Source organism: Phalangium opilio, unplaced genomic scaffold (genome assembly GCF_054372755.1).
Source record: "Phalangium opilio isolate 3A_F unplaced genomic scaffold, DU_Popi_V2 ptg000209l_1, whole genome shotgun sequence".
Lineage (NCBI taxonomy): Eukaryota > Metazoa > Arthropoda > Arachnida > Opiliones > Phalangiidae > Phalangium > Phalangium opilio.
Window position 1 is genome coordinate 21872396 of NW_028324217.1, and position 18583 is coordinate 21890978.

General features: G+C 39.8%; 2 protein-coding genes across 2 annotated transcripts; both read right to left on the reverse strand.

Moving 5' to 3' along the window:
* Positions 1–1073: 1073 nt before the first annotated feature.
* LOC149621264 (uncharacterized) lies at positions 1074–17846 on the reverse strand. Its single transcript, XM_089855706.1, has 7 exons — positions 17600–17846; positions 17460–17531; positions 16171–16302; positions 15944–16080; positions 15174–15262; positions 14410–15078; positions 1074–2119 (listed from the first exon to the last, which is right to left on the reverse strand). Exons 1-7 carry the CDS (start codon positions 17663–17665, stop codon positions 1191–1193), a joined length of 2094 nt encoding a protein of 697 aa, XP_089711832.1. The 5' UTR covers positions 17666–17846; the 3' UTR covers positions 1074–1190.
* On the reverse strand, positions 5778–6382 carry LOC149621265 (uncharacterized). Its single transcript, XM_089855707.1, has one exon. The coding sequence runs from the start codon at positions 6301–6303 to the stop codon at positions 5779–5781; it is 525 nt and encodes a 174-aa protein (XP_089711833.1). The 5' UTR covers positions 6304–6382; the 3' UTR covers position 5778.
* Positions 17847–18583: the final 737 nt, after the last annotated feature.

Genomic DNA, 18583 nt, shown 5'->3' on the forward strand with positions numbered 1-18583 from the left:
GTCAGAATCACTTGAGTATTCGTCTTGATCCTCTACTTGTTTGTTGCGGCATTTTTTGCACTCATGGGAGCTTGATTTCCCATTGTAGATATTTTTCGCTTCTTCCACCGTCAATTTTAGGCACTTAATATGCGTTTTAAATTGACAAGTTTTGCACGGTATCGAGTTTTGTTTTGCTGCAATTATTTTATCACAAAGAAGACACTTTGCGGGAATCTTCGCGACGGGTTTCGCGATTTTTTTACCATTTTTAAGAGTGTTAAAAAAATAATAATAACAATAAATAAAAATATCACTAATATCTTCCGCGGAGAGCTATAAACTTGCGACTACTCCGTTCAAATTGTAGCTAAATAATTGAAACCATCTACTACTACTAGAGCTGATGACGAAGTTAAAGTAATTAAAGACGTAAATGACGATCTAGGACCTTTAGCAAGTACTACGTCAAAACCTGAAGAAACTTCAGACAATTTAAGTTGAAATGAAAGTTCCGAGGAGTCTGGTGGCAAAAATGGAACTCGTTCGAAAGAAGAAAAGCTCAAACGTTTGGAAAAGCGCTTGGAACAATTCAAAAAACGTATCCAAAATCGCCAGGAAAAGGTTATGAAAAAATTTGAGAAGAGATTGGCAAGAATTGAGAAAAATATTGAACGAAAATTGAAACAACTTTCCGCCATGAGGGTCAATTTTGCCATGGAAGCAACGAAACTAAATTATACCTTGGAGAAATTTAAAAGGGAGATGAACAATAAAATTAGTCAATTATTACGGTAAGCGAAGATATAATTACTGTAATTTCAGTTGTAATATTAATTGATGTTAAATATAGCATTTGAGACGACATTGTTACTAATAAATTTTAATATTCGTTCGTAACGGTTTTATGAATAACTAGCAAAATCATATTATTATTATTATTACTTGTAGAAAAAAGGTTCGGCGTTGCCCGTTAAGACATTTGGTAGTTTAAAGCACACAACCATAGAGCCGGTATGGTAATTATTCGGTAATTAAGGGTGCTTACATTATTTCTAGGATTGGGAAGTTTTCTTAGAGATTATCTAATACAATTGTAAAGAACAGTAATATTTATTCAGAAAATGAAAACATTTTGTAGTACAATAAATTTAGTAAATGTTCTTTCCAAGTTTGCCGAGTACCCTTAACTATAATCCATTTTATTGTTCCTAGTGATTACTACGTTGATGTTGGATTAAATGACTCTTCCGTACGCTGCCATAATCACAATGATCACATTTGAAGGGTTTTTCACCACTGTGATTGCGTTGATGTCTGATAAAATCATCCTTCCGTGTACTAGCATAGTCACACTGATAGCTTTTCAAGGGTTTTTCACCACTGTGATTGCGTTGATGAGTGATCAAATTATTCTTCCGCGTGCACGCATAGTCACACTGATCACATTTGAAGGGTTTTTCACCACTGTGAATGCGTTGATGTGCGATTAAAGTACACTTACGAGTACTAACATAGTCACACTGATCGCATTCGAAGGGTTTTTCACCACTGTGAATGCGTTCATGTCTGATCAAATCATGCTTCCGCGTACTTGCATAGTCACACTGATCACATTTGAAGGGTTTTTTACCGCTATGAATGCGTTCATGTTTGATAAAATCATCCTTCCGCGTACTTGCATAGTCACACTGTTCACACTTGAAGGGTTTTTCACCACTATGAATGCAACGATGTCTGATCAAAGAACCCTTGTGCGTACTTTTATAATCACACTGATCACATTTGAAGGGTTTTTCACCACTGTGAATGCGTTGATGTGTGATCATATGATACTTCCGCGTACTTGCATAGTCACACTGATTACACTTGAAGGGTTTTTTACCGCTATGAATGCGCTGATGTTCGATCAAATTACACTTCCACGTACTTGCATAGGCGCACTGACCACATTTGAAGGGTTTTTTGCCACTGTGAATGCGTTGATGTTCGATCAAATGATACTTCCGCGTACTTGCATAATCACACTTTTCGCATTTGAAGCGTTTTTCTTTGGTATCCTTTCGAATGTCAAGTTCAAGCTCCCTTTCATTTTCAGGTGAACATTTGTATCGAGTTGAACATTTTTTCTTGGATTTTCCTACAGAAAGGAAATAGATTAATATCTCATATTATATCATACAACTCGCATCACAAACATTTCACTGTTCAAAGGCAATTGCTATAACAGGTTATGCTTGTTGTGTTATGAACTTTAACACCTTTAAATTTCTATAAAAACGTAAACTTTATTGCATTACTTATGCGCGTCTGTATTTGCCTCTACGGGACTTAAAGTAACAACTAACATAATAATGGGAGGGTACGATATTTATATACTTCTTATCTGTAGACTTTAACCCCTATCAAGCGGGCTGATCATAAGCTGATAACACATCCTCTCCCATAAGTTAAATTTCTACATTACAATTCAATATTTACAACTACTTTACAGTAATGATTTTAGCTAATTAATTACAAATTAAGTCTAACAGTTTGTTTCACTTGGCGGCCACTTCTGGTGTGTATTATTGCTGTGTGTTCGTTACTCCTGGCATCCGGAACTCTTGCAGGGTCAAGTGTTTCATTCTGACTGGTTGATGGTTCGGTCGGTAGATTATTCGTCAATGGATCTGGAATTGAATTCTGATCGCCGACTATCGTTGGTTCTGTATTAGTAGCTTCCGTTGAGATGGTTGGTGCAACAGGATACTGTACAGCGTGGTTTAGGCACATCTCTTTTACTCCAGTGGGATGTAGTATGTGACGGGTACCAACCTCCCGTTCTTTTGGCATTGGTACCAAGTGAAATCGATTTCTTCATAGCAAACCATTGGGCGTTTGGATTAGGTATGATCGGGGCTCAGAACTTGTAGAGATGGGCCGATACCAGTTTAAACCGATACCGATATGATCCGATACTTGGGAAACCGATCCGTACCGATACCGATATTTTACCCGATCCTTCGATTAAACCGATATCAAACCGATACCGATATGGTATCGGTATCGGCCCATCTCTATAGATAATTCTCGATCCAATTTCGGTACTTTAGACTATAAAACTGGCTTATCATACGAAAAACACATTTTAGACACTAGTTACGTTATCCAAAAATAGTTGAAAAATTGTGCTGTCTCAGAGTTTAGGTCTTGAGTATTTATTTTCTTCAAAAAATATCGGGCAGAAATATCGGTTCATTTTTAACCGATACCGATATATCGGTTAAAGCCAAATATCGGTACCGATACCGATATGGTATCGGTATCGGCCCATCTCTAACTCAGAAGTTTGGTCTTGTACGGTCCCTTGTACTCTTAGATCTGTGACCCACACTCTCTCTCCTCTCGAAAGTGTTTGCAATGGTTTCACCCGGTGACGGCGATCATAGTCTTCCTTCTGTATCTGCCTACGTTTCTCTTCACGTTTGAGGACAATATGAAACGGCGGTATTTGTGGCAACAGCTCGTTGTTCGATATGGGTAGGGTTGTGCGGAGTTTTCTGCCCATCAATAATTCCGCTGGACTATATCCGTTGGCTAACGGTGTCGACCGATATGCTAGAAGTGCCACATTCGGGTCCTTGCTCTTTTTCAAGGTCTGCTTTATGATTTTCACGGCTGCTTCTACAAATCCGTTACTTTGTGGGAAATTCGGGCTTGACGTCACGTGCTGGAATCCAAATTTCCTTGCGAAAGCGGTAAAAGTTGATAGTAGTTTATTTTGAAATTGTGGTCCGTTGTCGCTCCTGACTTGCTCGGGAATTCCATGCGTGGCGAATATTGATTTCACGTGATTGATGATAGCAGCTGATGTTAAGTCATTGAGGTTTCGAACTTCGAAATAGCGAGAGTAGAAGTCTGTTACCAAGAGATACCACTGTTTCTCCAGGTAGAAAAGGTCCATTGCCACTATTTGCCAGGGACGGTCTGGGAATTCGCTCGGAGAGAGTGGTTTTCTTTCGTGCACGCCGTACATTTCTTTACAGTTTCTTCTATTTGCTTCGACAGTCCTGGCCACCAAGCTGTAGATCTTGCTCTAGCTCGACATTTTGTTATGCCCTGATGGCCCTCGTGTATTCTATCCAAAACGTCGTGTTGCGTTTCGCTTGGTATTATTATTCTGGATCCTTTCACCAGAATATCTTGCTGGACGGAGATCTCATCACGGTATGGATAATATTTAGCCAGCTCTTGTTTTAGTTCCCTTGGTTTTGGCCAGCTCGATTCCGAATACTTCGTCAACGTTTTGCAGGTATCGTCTTGCTTTTGTGTCCTTCAGACTTCAGCCAATCTTTCATCAGATACAGGAATGGAAGCCGTGACCAACTGAATATGTGCCGCGATTTCTTTTTCTAGCTCAGCATTACCGGTTTCTGGTAACGGGCCTCTTGATAAGACATCTGCTATGATTAAGTCTTTTCCTGGCGTATAATAAACAGTATAGTCATAAAAAAACTGAATGACCTTGACTGTTCCAAAATTCACACCCCATCCCTTCTCCTATGCTAAAGAGAGCTCGGTTTTACAGTGGAAGGGGGCGTTTTCGGCCAATAGTTTTTTCTCTCTCGACAGGGCAAATTTTGGCGTACGAGTCGCACTTAAAATTACCGCGAGGTGGCGAAGGTGTCGCCCTTCTTCAGTATTGCTACACAAGAGAGGGGAGTCCCAAACCCCGCCTTTGGTTACTTCCTAGGCTAATTTAATGGACTTCTGCATCGGGGCACACCAGTCGGTAGGCTCCTCTACTTTTGAAATTACGCCTTTCTCGATCATGTGCTCCAGTTCCGCCTTAGTGTCGTCCAGTAGCGTAATTGGCACTCTTCTTGGGGTAATTAATGCGAATGGAACAGCATTTGGCACCAACTGAATCTTGTAAGATGTTTTCATCTTTCCCAGGCCGTTGAAAAGTGCAGGGAATTCCTTGACGGGATTCACCCTTGATCTTGTCTCTGTTCCGATATCTTCAATCATTTGGATCAGTCTAAGATCCTCGCTTGCCGTTAACCCCAACAATGGAAGTTGTTGTTTCTCGATAACGTAGAGATATTCATCGATTCTTACACCGTGGTATTCCAGCTGAACTTGGATTCTGCCTTCCGTTTTCAACCGTGTTCTTCCCGGTCCATACAGCCTTTTGTCTGATGGTAAGAGCGTCACCTCAGTTTGTCTTGGTTCATACCAGTCCCAAAGTATGGCAGAAACTTCTGCTCCGGTATCCACTTTAAATTCGACCAACTCGCCGTTTACTTTGACTGGTAAAATCCATTTCTTGTCCCGTTCCTCTGATACGGAATGGATGTACGTGTCTTCTTGCGGCATAATCTTGCTAGCCGAGTTGTCTTCCTCACGAAATAGATTTTCCAGGTTGATATACAACTCGTGGATTTCCATGTCGTCTACGGAAATGGCTCCTAGAATGACATCTTCCATTTCGACTTGGTTAAAAGTGGTTTTTCGGCAGTACTTCGCAAAATAACCGACGGCGTGACATTCGTGGCATTTGCTGCTCTTCGCTGGACACTTGTCTCGGGAATGACTTGCTTGGCTGCCGCAACGAGGACGTCCTTTACTGTTCTTCGTTGTGTTGAACGGTGGTTGGTTCTTCGTTATGTTGTCGTATGTGCGCTTCTTACGGTTTTTCCAATCCGACTTGTAGCTGCACGCACTTGCGCGTTTGTTGTTCGGTTGGGTTCCAATTCGGTCTACTTGGCTAGCTGGTTTGACTCCATTTAAATCCAGCTGTTCCCGTTTCCGATCCTAAGCACTTCTGACCGTCTGTATAGCTTGGTCTAGTGTTAGCTTCGGATCTTCTTGTAGCCGCTCTGATAAGTGTTTGTTGCGTATTCCAACGACGATTCGGTCTCTTATCAGTTCGTCCCGTAGGATACCGTATTCGCAATGTACGGATAAAGCGCATACTGCGGTAATAAATTCATCCGACGTCTCACCTTCTCGTTGTGTCCTTGTATTGAATCTTGCCCTCTCGTAAATGGTGTTTCTGCGTATTACGAAGTGTTTATCAAACTTGTCCAATACTACAGAGTATGTCTTCTTTTCCGCAGCCGTCAGTGTGAACGAAAGAAATATGTCATCTGCTTGATCTCCCATGAGATAAATTAACGCGTTGACCTGCTCTTCCTCTCCTTTTGAACTGAGACCAGAGGCATTACGGAAACGTTCGAAACGGCGGCTCCATTTTGGCCACTCGCTCGGGCAAGCAAAGGTGAAAGGATCCGGGGTTGAGACTTGAAACACGGGCGCAGATGCTGGCACAGCGGTCATGTTGAGTTGTTTTTCTTTTTAAGTAGCAATAGGTAAGCGTTACAGTCTAGCGTCCGCAAACACGATGATAGAAGCTGGACCACGACGGCACGAAACGCGTTACCGATACTCTTGAGAAAACGAAAATTTAAAAAAAAACTACGGGGTTATAGAGCGCTCGCGAAAGTTTCTTCTGACGCCATGTTGTGTTATGAACTTTAACACCTTTAAATTTGTATAAAAACGTAAACTTTATTGCATTATTTATGCGAGTCTGTATTTGCCTCTACGGGACTTAAAGTAACAATGGGAGGGTACGATATTTATATACTTCTTATCTGTAGACTTTAACCCCTATCAAGCAGGCTGATCATAAGCTGATAACACAATGCTTAGGCTTAAAAAGACACAAAGGCAAACAAAACAAGTTCAGAAACAACTATAATCCATGTCCGAGTCGAAACAGCGGTTTCCAAACACCTGACCTTACCAAATCTAATATATGCGTTGAGAACGTAGAAGATTCAAACTTGATCCCACATTAGACACTTGTGTAACACAGAATGCAAACTTCCCCATAATAAACGTATAATAAAATATACGCCACAATATGAACAGACATATTCTGCCATTAAAAGTCTGTAGGTGCAAAGTAGTGAAAAAACACAAGTATGAAGTCAAGGGTAAAGTTCAGCTTAGCGAAAATTTTGTGGTCTGTCTTGCTTCTGCTGAAACCAACTAGCACCAGAAGTGATGAAAAAGATGAAGTTATTAAAGAAGCAAATTAAGATTCAATGCAATAACATATTAATCAATTATTATGGTAAAATTTTTATTCTTTAATAGCGAAGATGATATTCCATTTTTAATATAAATATTGTTAATTATAGTCAAATAAAGGGCTATATTCAATATTGTTCGTGAAGGATTTATAAATAACTAACACAAACATAGTATTACTACCAGTTTCCCGTTAAGACGTTAGGCTAGTTACATTTCACAATTTTATACTACGATATAGCCTGTCGGGTGATTAATTCGTAACGATAGGCTTTTACAATTTTCCCACGAACAAAAACGTTTTTCTTAGTGAGCATCTACTACATTTGTCAAGAACAGCAATGTGTGAAACGAAAATGAAAGTGTTGCGCAATTGACACATTTTGAAATGGTTCTTTCCAAGGTTTAAATTGCTGAGTATGCTTAACTTCAATCCATTTTATTAGTCCGTGTGATTATAAAGACGATGTCTGATCAAACTAATCTTCTGCGTGCTGCCATAATCACACTGATCACATATGAAGTGTTTTTCAATGCTATTAATGCGTTGATGTGCGATCAAACTAATCTTCTGTGTACATTTATAGTCACACCGAGCACATTGGAAGGGTTTTTCGCCACTATGAATTCGTCGATGTCTGACCAAACTAATCTTCTGCATGCTGCCATAATCACACTGATCACATATGAAGGGTTTTTCGCCGCTATAAATTCGTTGATGTAAGATTAAATGAACCTTCTGCGTACCTTTATAGTCACACCGATCACATTTGAAGGGTTTTTCACCACTGTGAATTCGTTGATGGATGATCAAATTAATCTTCCACGCACTTGCATAGTCACACTGATCACATTTAAAGGGTTTGTCAACACTGTGAATTCGTTGATGCCTGATCAAACCATCCTTCCGCGTACTTGCATAGTCACACTGATCACATTTGAAGGGTTTTTCACCACTGTGAATGAGTTGATGGCTGATCAAAGCATTCTTTTGCATGCACGCATAGTCACACTGATCACATTTGATGGGTTTTTCACCACTGTGAATGCGTTGATGTTTGATCAAATTACTCTTCTGCGCACCTTCATAGTCACACCGATCACATTTGAAGGGTTTTTCACCACTGTGAATGCATAGATGTCTGATCAAATCAGTCTTCCGCGTACATGCAAAGTCACACTGATCACATTTGAAGCGTTTTTCTTCGATATCCTTTCGAATGTCAAGTTCGAGCTCCCTTTTATTTTCTGGTGAATATTCGTATCGAGCTGAACATTTTTTCTTGGATTTTCCTACAGAAAGGAAATAGATTAAAACCTCAAATGATATCATAGAACTCGCATCACAAACATTTCACTGTTCAAAGGCAATTGTTATAACAGGTCATGCTTAGGCTTAAAAAGACACAAAGGCAAACAAAACAAGTTCAGAAACAATAATCGATATCCGAGTCGAAACAGCGGTTTCCAAAGGTTTGACCTTACCAAACCTAATATACGCGTTGAGAACGTGGAAGATTCAAACTTGATCCCACGTTAGACACTTGTGTAATACAAAATGCAAACTTTCCTATAATAAACGTATTATAAAATATACGTGACAATATGAACAGCCATATTGTGCCATTAAACCTCTGTCGGTGCATGATAACACCTACAAATTAGTGAAAAAAGACAAGTACGAATTCAAGGGTAAAGTTAAGCTTAGCGACAATTTTGATGATTCCTAACCTAATATATGCTTTGAGATTGTGGAAACTTCAAAAAAAAAATCAATGGTAATAAAAATAGACTTATAAAACAGATTCTACATTATTTGTTTCATTGATATTCCACGTGAACCTCGAGGTGCATAAACCTATGACTGTTGAATATATTTGCAGTGATGTAACCGGGTTCGATCAAGGAGCGGGAATGGAAGCTTTCCCCCTGATTCGATTAATTAAACTTATAGAACCGTCTGAGTCTCTATTTAGAGACAACGCACAGTCTGCTTTATGCCTTAGTGTGAATTTTAATTTCGATCCGGCCCGAGCCGTTAAATCTTTGCAGACAATTGTAATTAAACATTAATGTGCATTGCACATTACATTACCTAAAGAAACTTGGTTAAACAGCCCGATATGTACCTATCCTATGAATGTGTTTATGTGCAATCAAGCTACTCTTCCGAGTGCTTCCAAAGTCACACTGATCACATTTGAAGGGTTTTTCGTCACTGTGAATGCGTTGATGACAGATCAAATGATTCTTCATCGTGCTGGCCTAATCACACTGATCACACTTGAAGGGTTTTTCAGCACTGTCAATACGATTGTGAATGCGTTTATGTATGATCAAATTACTCATACGATTACTACCATAGTCGCACTGATCACATTTGAAGGGTTTTTCACCACTGTGAACTCGTTGATATATTATTAAACTACTCTTGTGCGTGCTGGCATAATTACACTGATCACATTTGAATGGTTTTTCACCACGGTGAATGCGTTGATGGACGTTCAAATGACAGCTCTGCGAGCTGGCATATTCACATTGATCACACTTGAAGCGTTTTTCACCGCTGTGAATGCGCTAATGGACGTTCAAATCGTTACCAATTTCCAATTTATTCTGGCACCCCCTCTCTATTGCCAAAGTATTTTGGGCCGAAATAAGCACCAGTGATGATAAGATAAGAGTGAAGATCCTTGGGAAAGGGATCATTTTAAGGGTTTGTTTCATTATTCAAGTGCTACAGTTCAAATTATGGAGAATCTTAAAAATAACTTAAAAAGTGTGAACGTTTCGTCCAACACATTTAAATATGTTACAACCACAACGACTGAAAATTAGCATAGATTAGCGGCTTTTTTCCCAAGATTAGTTTTCATCTAACTTTAAAGCGGAATTTTTCGGCCTGATTTTCCGGCAGGGAGTCTGTGTCTCCCACATTCGCGATTTTTGGAGGATGAAAGCCAAACAAGGTCGATCTCTGAGTAGTTAAATAATGTTCACGTCTGATCAAAGAACCATTCTCGGAGCTAGTATAGTCACATTGATCAAGTTTGAAGCGTATTTCTTCAGTACCATTTGTAATGTGACGTTCAAGATCACTTTTATATTCAGGAGAATATTTGCAAAGAGTTGAACGCTGCTTCTCGGATTTTCCCTTCAGAAAGCAAACAAACTGAAACTTCTTTACAATTTGAATCAAACACATTACTATGTTCAATAGCACTTGATAAAACCGGTCATGCCGAGGACAAAAATGGCACAAAGTTAAAGAAAACCAGTTCGGAAAAAATATTAGTACCGCTCCGAATCGAGATGACTATCTCCGGAGATTTTACCCATCAGAAAGTGGAAACTAATGGTTGTTAATTATTAAGAAAATATTTAAGGTTTTAGTCTATTGCAATATAAATATGCTGATAAAATAAATTGGAAGAAAAATGATATGACTACCGTTATTGAAAGGCGTTATAATGTCCTCTCCTCTTTTTTTGGTTCTACGTGATCAAGTTAAAATGCAAGTAACTGCAATTCGTTAACATGTAACTCCAAATTAACTCAAGACTGCGTGGGAAACATTTGGCCCTGGCGTTACCCTTATGAACTGAATATGATGGTAGAGAAAGCGGAAAATTTTCGATAAGTTGGATATCATCATAATTTTAGGATATGATGGCCACTGCTCCGAGGCGTAAGCGGTGTATGTGGCAAAATCGTGATTTACTTATTGCAACGATTGAGTCAGAAGAAAAGAAATCGTCTTGGATAGTTTGCAACGACTATAACATTATTTTTCCGAAAGGCTCAACCCAAATCGCAAGGCTGTTTACCTTAACACCATTTCCTCTTTAAAACCCTTGTTTCCCATACATTAAGTAACTTTCAATACATTAGAAATGGTTTCCATTACGTTTTCAATAATAGATCGTTTCATATTTCATTATCAGTAAGGCCAAAAGCGGTAAGGCTTCACACACAAAGTATGTATCTTGGGCCTAGGTGAGCTACACGATATATATACAGGGTGTTTCTGAAAAGTCCATCACAAATTAAGGGGCGTGTTTATGGGACCAAACTGAGCGGAAAGTACCAAAGAACATGGGGTGTACAACATTTTGTTACGGAGATATGGCCTTCCAAACATTCGCCCCTAAAACAAGGAAATATCCAAAAATGAGGAGTAACACTTAAGACCGACTAACCAGCTTGTTTAAAATTACTAGACAATTTCAATAGCCTTTAATCGAACAATTGATTTCTACCTTTACTAATCAGAAGCGTATAAATGAGTAGAAGTATGCCTACGGTGGTAATGTAAAATTAATCCCAAGTGACATGATGTTTCAAGATCTTCCCAGCACCAAGTAAAATGGTTCTGATTGAAGGGACTTTTATTAGCACAGCGTAAACAACGTTATTTTCAGGAATTAGTCCAAATGTCCACGGGCGGCATTACAAAAACGAGGCAGTCTTTCGAATGATACTTGGACATGTTGGAAGATCCCTGGCTTGTTCCTGTTATCTCAAACCGTAAAAAGCTACGCAAATCTTCATCATCACGGACAACACTCTTGTACGTTAGGTATGACCTTGAGAAAACCTAAAAGGACATCTCGAATGTATTTGAAAACCCATCTCCAATTAAGGGGCGTGTTGTTTGTTTCCAACAGAGTAAACTCGCCCAATTGGTTTGCTGATTAAGAAAAAACCACACGCAACTTGCGTTAGAAGTCACCAAGTACAATTCAGTTTAAACGTGTGGTGTGGTATTGTGGGTGACAATTTAATTGGGCCATATTTCCTAGAGCCCAGGTTAAACGGTGTGGCTTACTTGCAGTTCTTACGGGACGATTTACCGGAACTACTCGAAGACGTACCCTTAGGTTTGGTAAACAGAATGTGGTTCATGCACGATGGTGCACCACCACATTTCAGCATCGCGGTCCGAAATTATCTTAACGCGACCTTCCCTTTGCGGTGGTTAGGTCGAGGTGGACCTGTGGAGTGGCCTGCTCGATCACCCGATCTGAACCCTTGTGATTTCTTTCTTTGGGGCCACCTGAAAGACTTAGTTTATCAGACTGAAGTGCCCGATGTTGAAGAGCTACGTCGACGAATAATTCACGGCTGTCAAACAATTCGCGAAACTCCAGGCATTTTTCAACGTGTAAGGAAATCATTTGTAAGACGTGCTAATGTGTGCCTTAACGCGGGTGGTGAACACTTTGAACAATTTTTGTAACTAGTTGCAATTAAATGTTAAAACTTGTCAATAAATTCATTTTCTTCGTGCATTAATCATGGCGTTTTATCTATGACACATGAAACACTTACTGAACGAAACAAATTAAAGTTTGTTCTTGTTTTTGGGACCACCTTTGTGGGCCATTAACGCCGAAACGTGGCTCTGCATTGTAATTGTTCTCTGGGCGAGTTTACTCTGTTGGAAACAAACAACACGCCCCTTAATTGGAGATGGGTTTTTCAAATACATTCGAGATGTCCTTTTAGGTTTTCTCAAGGTCATACCTAACGTACAAGAGTGTTGTCCGTGATGATGAAGATTTGCGTAGCTTTTTACGGTTTGAGATAACAGGAACAAGCCAGGGATCTTCCAACATGTCCAAGTATCATTCGAAAGACTGCCTCGTTTTTGTAATGCCGCCCGTGGACATTTGGACTAATTCCTGAAAATAACGTTGTTTACGCTGTGCTAATAAAAGTCCCTTCAATCAGAACCATTTTACTTGGTGCTGGGAAGATCTTGAAACATCATGTCACTTGGGATTAATTTTACATTACCACCGTAGGCATACTTCTACTCATTTATACGCTTCTGATTAGTAAAGGTAGAAATCAATTGTTCGATTAAAGGCTATTGAAATTGTCTAGTAATTTTAAACAAGCTGGTTAGTCGGTCTTAAGTGTTACTCCTCATTTTTGGATATTTCCTTGTTTTAGGGGCGAATGTTTGGAAGGCCATATCTCCGTAACAAAATGTTGTACACCCCATGTTCTTTGGTACTTTCCGCTCAGTTTGGTCCCATAAACACGCCCCTTAATTTGTGATGGACTTTTCAGAAACACCCTGTATATAGAACCTCCTAGCACGCGAAGGACAATTATTCGGCAACACGGTTTCTTCGACACTACCTCAAGAACCGATTGGCCACTTGCATCAAAGAGAATATTCCAAGAGGAGCAGAAACTTTGTAAATAGGGACCGGCTCTGAATTTGGAGCAACTAGTTCCGGTTGTTCACGTGACCTTGTAGTCTTCAGTCTACTTAAAAATTACCTTTTGTACGTCAATATTCAACCCAGAGATCAACCCTTAGCCACCCAGGGCCGGAAATAAGCGCAGGACACTGGACATTATCCAATAAAATATAAAAATGTCCCATAAATGTTTTAAAAACTAAGAGGTTCACTGGACATTTTGACCAATAAATTTTCCGAAGTTTTAGTAGCTTGACTATGAAGATGCGACACCTATTTACGCACACGCCAGTGGACAATGTCCAGTAAATTTTCCAGTCAAATAGAGGGGTCACTGGACACGTGTCCTATGAGAAATTTTTCATATTTCCGGCCCTGTAGCCACCACCAAAAATGAGCAGTCGACATAATTTAACCGATAAAAGGCGTCGCTGCTTAGCCAATCAACACAAACCGGATCTAGTTACGACCAAAACTGTGACCGGGCCTTTCAAAAGCCTTGTGAAAGGCTAGACTTTCTGCTCCTCTTGGTATATTCTCTTTGCTTGCATAGATTCGAGAACTGCTATAAAGACGGAGTAAGTTCTCTTAAATATTCTTTAGATGAAATTATTCACAGTTTCAAAGACCATTGGGAGTAAAGCACTAAGGTCTTATCAATCTGAGCAACGTTTGCTTGGGCTCCTTAAGACACCAAGGACGGCCGGGTACCTGCATTTTTAAAGTACCAAAAAAGAGAATTTTGTCTCCTCCGGTGGCCACGGAGCTCAGGCTCAACCGCTGAATTTAGTTAATCAAGTTTTGAGTTAAATATTATTCGCAGGGACAATTTTCCGTTTAAATTTAAAGTTAAAAACTTATTAATTTAAATGAGACAAAATTTTTGGAAACTTAAGATTTAACATGCTAAAGATTGAGGATGAGGTTGGAAAATCCCAGGGAAGACAGAAAGTAATCAGGGTTCGAAAGGACGGGGTTAAAAAACCTGTTAGGGGAACTACCACTAGAAAATTCCGAAACATCCTCTGTTTTTGGTGAGGTTTCTACTGTAAGTGGGTCAATTTTGACGATTTTTGAGTCTTATGTTCCAGTCCCGAAAATCGTTGCTGACCCTAAGCGTAAAATGACTTACCAATTTCCGAACTGGCAGAAGTTGTATTACTTTCGGAACTACTTGACGAGCTACTTTCGGAACTACTTGACGAGCTACTTTCGGATGTATCAGAGCTGGACACTGAAGTATTATCTTCAACTTCAATCGGTACTTTTGGTAAATCGCTTGGCAAGCACAGTTTCATAGTTTGATTTTGTCTATTATCAGTTTTCTTTGAATCGGTCAAGGTGACTTTGGACTGGTTATCATCAAGATTCTCCTCAAGGGCTTCTTCCTGAGAATTGCTTTCGTTATTCGCGTCAAGCGACGACAATTCCCCATGTTTTTCAAGGCACAATTTTTTGGATCGAGTTGCTATTCTCTCATTTCCTCTCTTGGTCGAAGAAATTCGTGATTTGGGATAAGAATCGTTAACGTTAAGATTGTTCTCGGGAGGCGAATCTGTCGTTGGGACAGGAGACATTTCGAACTGCGCTTCGCCTTCAAGGTTAAGTAAAGGAACACCGTCACGGCATTTGAGTTTAGGAATACATAGTTTCATAATTCGCGCATTTTTTGAGGTAGTTTTAGTTTGGGACGTGTTTCCTTTGCCAATCTCCGCATCACATTCAGGTGATTCTTCCTTAATGTCTTCTTCAGTCAGCGTGCCTTCGATATTGCAAGCACCTTCGGCTTTTACCAACGAACCTTGATGATCAAAACGAAAAATTAACCCTAATAGTTTCATCAAACTGGAACTACATCAGGTTGCGTGTCAGAATCACGATAATGTGACACCATACCTATCCCAAATTGCTCGAGGTTCGTGGCTTCCACTTTAAGCAGACTTTGGTCAATGTCGTTTGTAATCTCAGCTGGTATACTTTGCGAACTATCCAAAAAAGAAATCGTCAAAACTGATATAGCAACAGCAATAAAACTCATTTTATCAGAAGGGGATAATGGAAAAAGGATGACACTCTTTAGTTATACTAGTAACATGATTCTTCCCAGGCGAAGGACCCCTTTTTGAACATTTGCTTTCCTGCTCAACAAACTTCAGATGGGCATCGCAACGTGGGGTGAATTCTATAACTGTTTGGTATTTGCTAAATCCCTGCACAAACCTTGATTGTCTTGACGTGGGACAAAAATGACCACAAGCGCATGCCCCTTGGCAAATAGTTAAGCGCCAATAGAGTAATAATGAGGGAACTATTAAACGCGTGTGATTTGGTTTAATAGTAACCTTGCTCCAAATATAAAATGATGTTGGGAAGAATCATGTTACAATTACCCCACTTCTCTCTCGAAGCATTACATACTTCTGATTTTTTTCACGATTCTCAGGGCAAGGCTTAACGAATCAAGTTTTATGGACGACAATTAGTCAGTCAAATAAAATATTATACTTGAGCTTAAACTTAACCATAGCCGAGTTTAAACAAATGACACTAGATGCTCCCGTAGTCGAGGGGTGGAGTTCACAGGCCTGCTTAGCTTAACATAAGCAAAAGCTAGTTTTAGCTCCGCCCTCGTGGACAAGTTCTCATTGGTTTTTTGCTTTATATACCTTTGTATTTGTTCTTCTGTTTGTTGATTTATCAGAACAGGATCAGATAATTCCTGTTCATTCAGTCCTGAATCATTTTCAACAGGTTCTGATTTCACGCGTTCAATGTTGGCTCTTTCGTGCATTCCACTTTCCTCCTATGTTATAAACAGTTAACAATAATTGAACTAATACTTTTAACCCGATTCTCTTTCACATCGACAATGAAAATGAAGAATGTTACAAACCATCAGATCCTTGATTTCACTTTCCAACTCCTTAATGACCCCATTGACCCGCTCAACTTCGTCCAGTTTCTTATTTATCGCAAATAAAATTGTCATTCTCGCTTCTTTCATGTTTGATATTAAACCATTACACTGAAAAAAATAGACTGCATTACAAAATAGGACTTTCTTATATGCAGAATGTCTTTTAAAGTGTACAGAAAGAAAACAGAGAAACCAGTGACGTCAACAAAGGGGGGGGGGATCAGAAGGGGTTTTTTCGTCAAGGGCGCCACCAGAGGTTTGGGCAGGGATTAACTAATGCTAGGGATATTTCGCTCCCCCAAAAAGATAACGCGTGCATGTTCCAAATGCCCCCTAGCAGCAACTACTATCCTTAACAGGAAGTTATATAAGAAAATTGGACCAAATATCACGTGGTCCATGACGTCAAAATTGAAATACTGCCTAAATTGGGAAAAAACTATTTATTTTGCCGAGAGATGGCGCTATCTACATCCGTTTTGGTTCAATAAATTGGGGGAATGAAGAGGGGAATCAAGGAATGATTCAGAACATGTAGTTGGCGATAGCATTACATGTAAAACTAAATTAGTGAACAATCCCTAGCGTTAGTTAATCCATGGTTTGGGGGCGTGGTAGCTTTGCAAGAACTATAAGCAAGGCTGCAGTTTGTGTGTGTGGGCATACAGCTCCCACAAGGCTCTTGTGGTGCCCTTTAATAACGCTATAAATGGTCGAGGGATGTGTTTCCATCAGCCTATCACCATAGGCTTATGGTGTTTCTAATCACCCACCAATAAACATTGGTTTACTTAAGGTTTTTCCATTGCGATTTATACTTTAAAGCAAATATCAGCTACTGTGGCGCCCGTAACACACTGATCAACCTTCTACACACCAATTTTATGTAGCCAAAGGCAGGAACCAATCAGAAATCGTCCTCAAGGGCGGAGCTAGACCTAGCCTTTGATAAGCTTATTGGGACTAGGCAGTACTACGTCATGCAAAGTCAGGCTACCTTCCATGAGTGCTAAAAAACATACCAGGAGGAGGGGCTTATATAGCTTCTGTTAAAAAACATACCATAATGGCGCTGGGGGCGGAGTTAAGCCCGAATTGCCAAATCCCTATTGGGTCAGTCAACTCCACCCCTCGACTATGGGAGCATCTAGTGCCGTTTTTTACACTAAACCACAGTCACAGCTGAGACTCGCTTTAAAGGGATACTAGATTGGATGGCTCATGCTGTACTGGCCAAAACGCTATAGGCTTTGAAAGTAACTCACCTTGGCTTTTAGTTGCTTTATTTCATCATCTTTGCTTAAATGATCACAGTTACAATCATTCGCCTCCATTTCCTATAAACAAAGTCCAGTTTTTTGAAATTTAAAATTCCTGCGCAAACCACGGATAATTTCTCAAGTACCTCTTTAAGCGTCACACTTTGAAGACTTATTAAACTCATTTCCGAAATGTCTGACTCTAAAGACATAACTTTTCAAACTAGAACTATTTTATCAAATACAAACAAAATCTTTTACGAAAATCATTCCCCCAATGTTGCCAAATAAATTGAGAGGGAAGACAGAAAGGCTATAAGTTATAGAATACTAAAATTTAATGCGAAAATTCAGAACCCCATCAGGTTGGGGCCAATTTCGGTTTAAATTGTGTAGCAGTCACGGTAGCAGACGACGGTATAATGGCGGCACGCTGCCAGCATGCCAGTCCCTAATTTCCGCTAATTTCCCTTTTGAAATTTTAAATAAAGTGCTTCAGAGAGTGAATTATTCAATTCTAAATATGAACTTTTCAAGGCGAATGAGCGCTATCAAGGAACAATAAAAATTGCAGACCTTGATTCTGCAGAAACGGTTTTAACTGATGACCTAAAATACTTCTCCCATTTTCATTGCTCCATGGAAGCTCAATGAGTTAACTTGGAGGAGATAGTGGGCTGGAGTAAAATGTTGGTGGAACACGTGCGGCAATGAAAGTCTCCAGGAGTACCTTGCGGACGCCACTACCCTTCCATAGTTGATTATTAATTTCTGCCGCTTAGCACCATTGTATTTGTATGAGAGTAGTTTCATAATGGGCATCTTTGACGTTTTCGTACCGTATTACCCATACCGAAACAGCGAGGATGCTCGGAGAACGTAGTTGCCATAGATGTGTTTATAGAGGCTACTTTATAGGTAAAGAGATGAAGTCTCCATCCCACTCTCTTCTCCAAGTAGGAAAGTCATAGCCCACTCGATCATACGCCCACGGACGATTCTATTGATTCGAATGACCAGAAATTTCATTGAGACATGTGTTGCAATACATTCTATTTTGCCACAGCAGGGATAGATTTAATTTTAGAAGTAGGAATGGAGAACAGAGTAATGTGGGGGTGCGTCAAAGC

Bases quoted from the DNA above. Each gene is read 5' to 3' on its own strand.
- LOC149621264 (XM_089855706.1), bottom strand. From the start codon at position 17,665: ATGTCTTTAGAGTCAGACATTTCGGAAATGAGTTTAATAAGTCTTCAA. The intron at 16,081-16,170 runs GTTTGTAACATT...TTTATAACATAG, and splicing joins GTGAAATCAAGGATCTGATG to GAGGAAAGTGGAATGCACGA. The intron at 15,263-15,943 runs GTATATAAAGCA...TTTTTTGGATAG, and splicing joins ACAGAAGAACAAATACAAAG to TTCGCAAAGTATACCAGCTG.
- LOC149621265 (XM_089855707.1), bottom strand. From the start codon at position 6,303: ATGACCGCTGTGCCAGCATCTGCGCCCGTGTTTCAAGTCTCAACCCCG.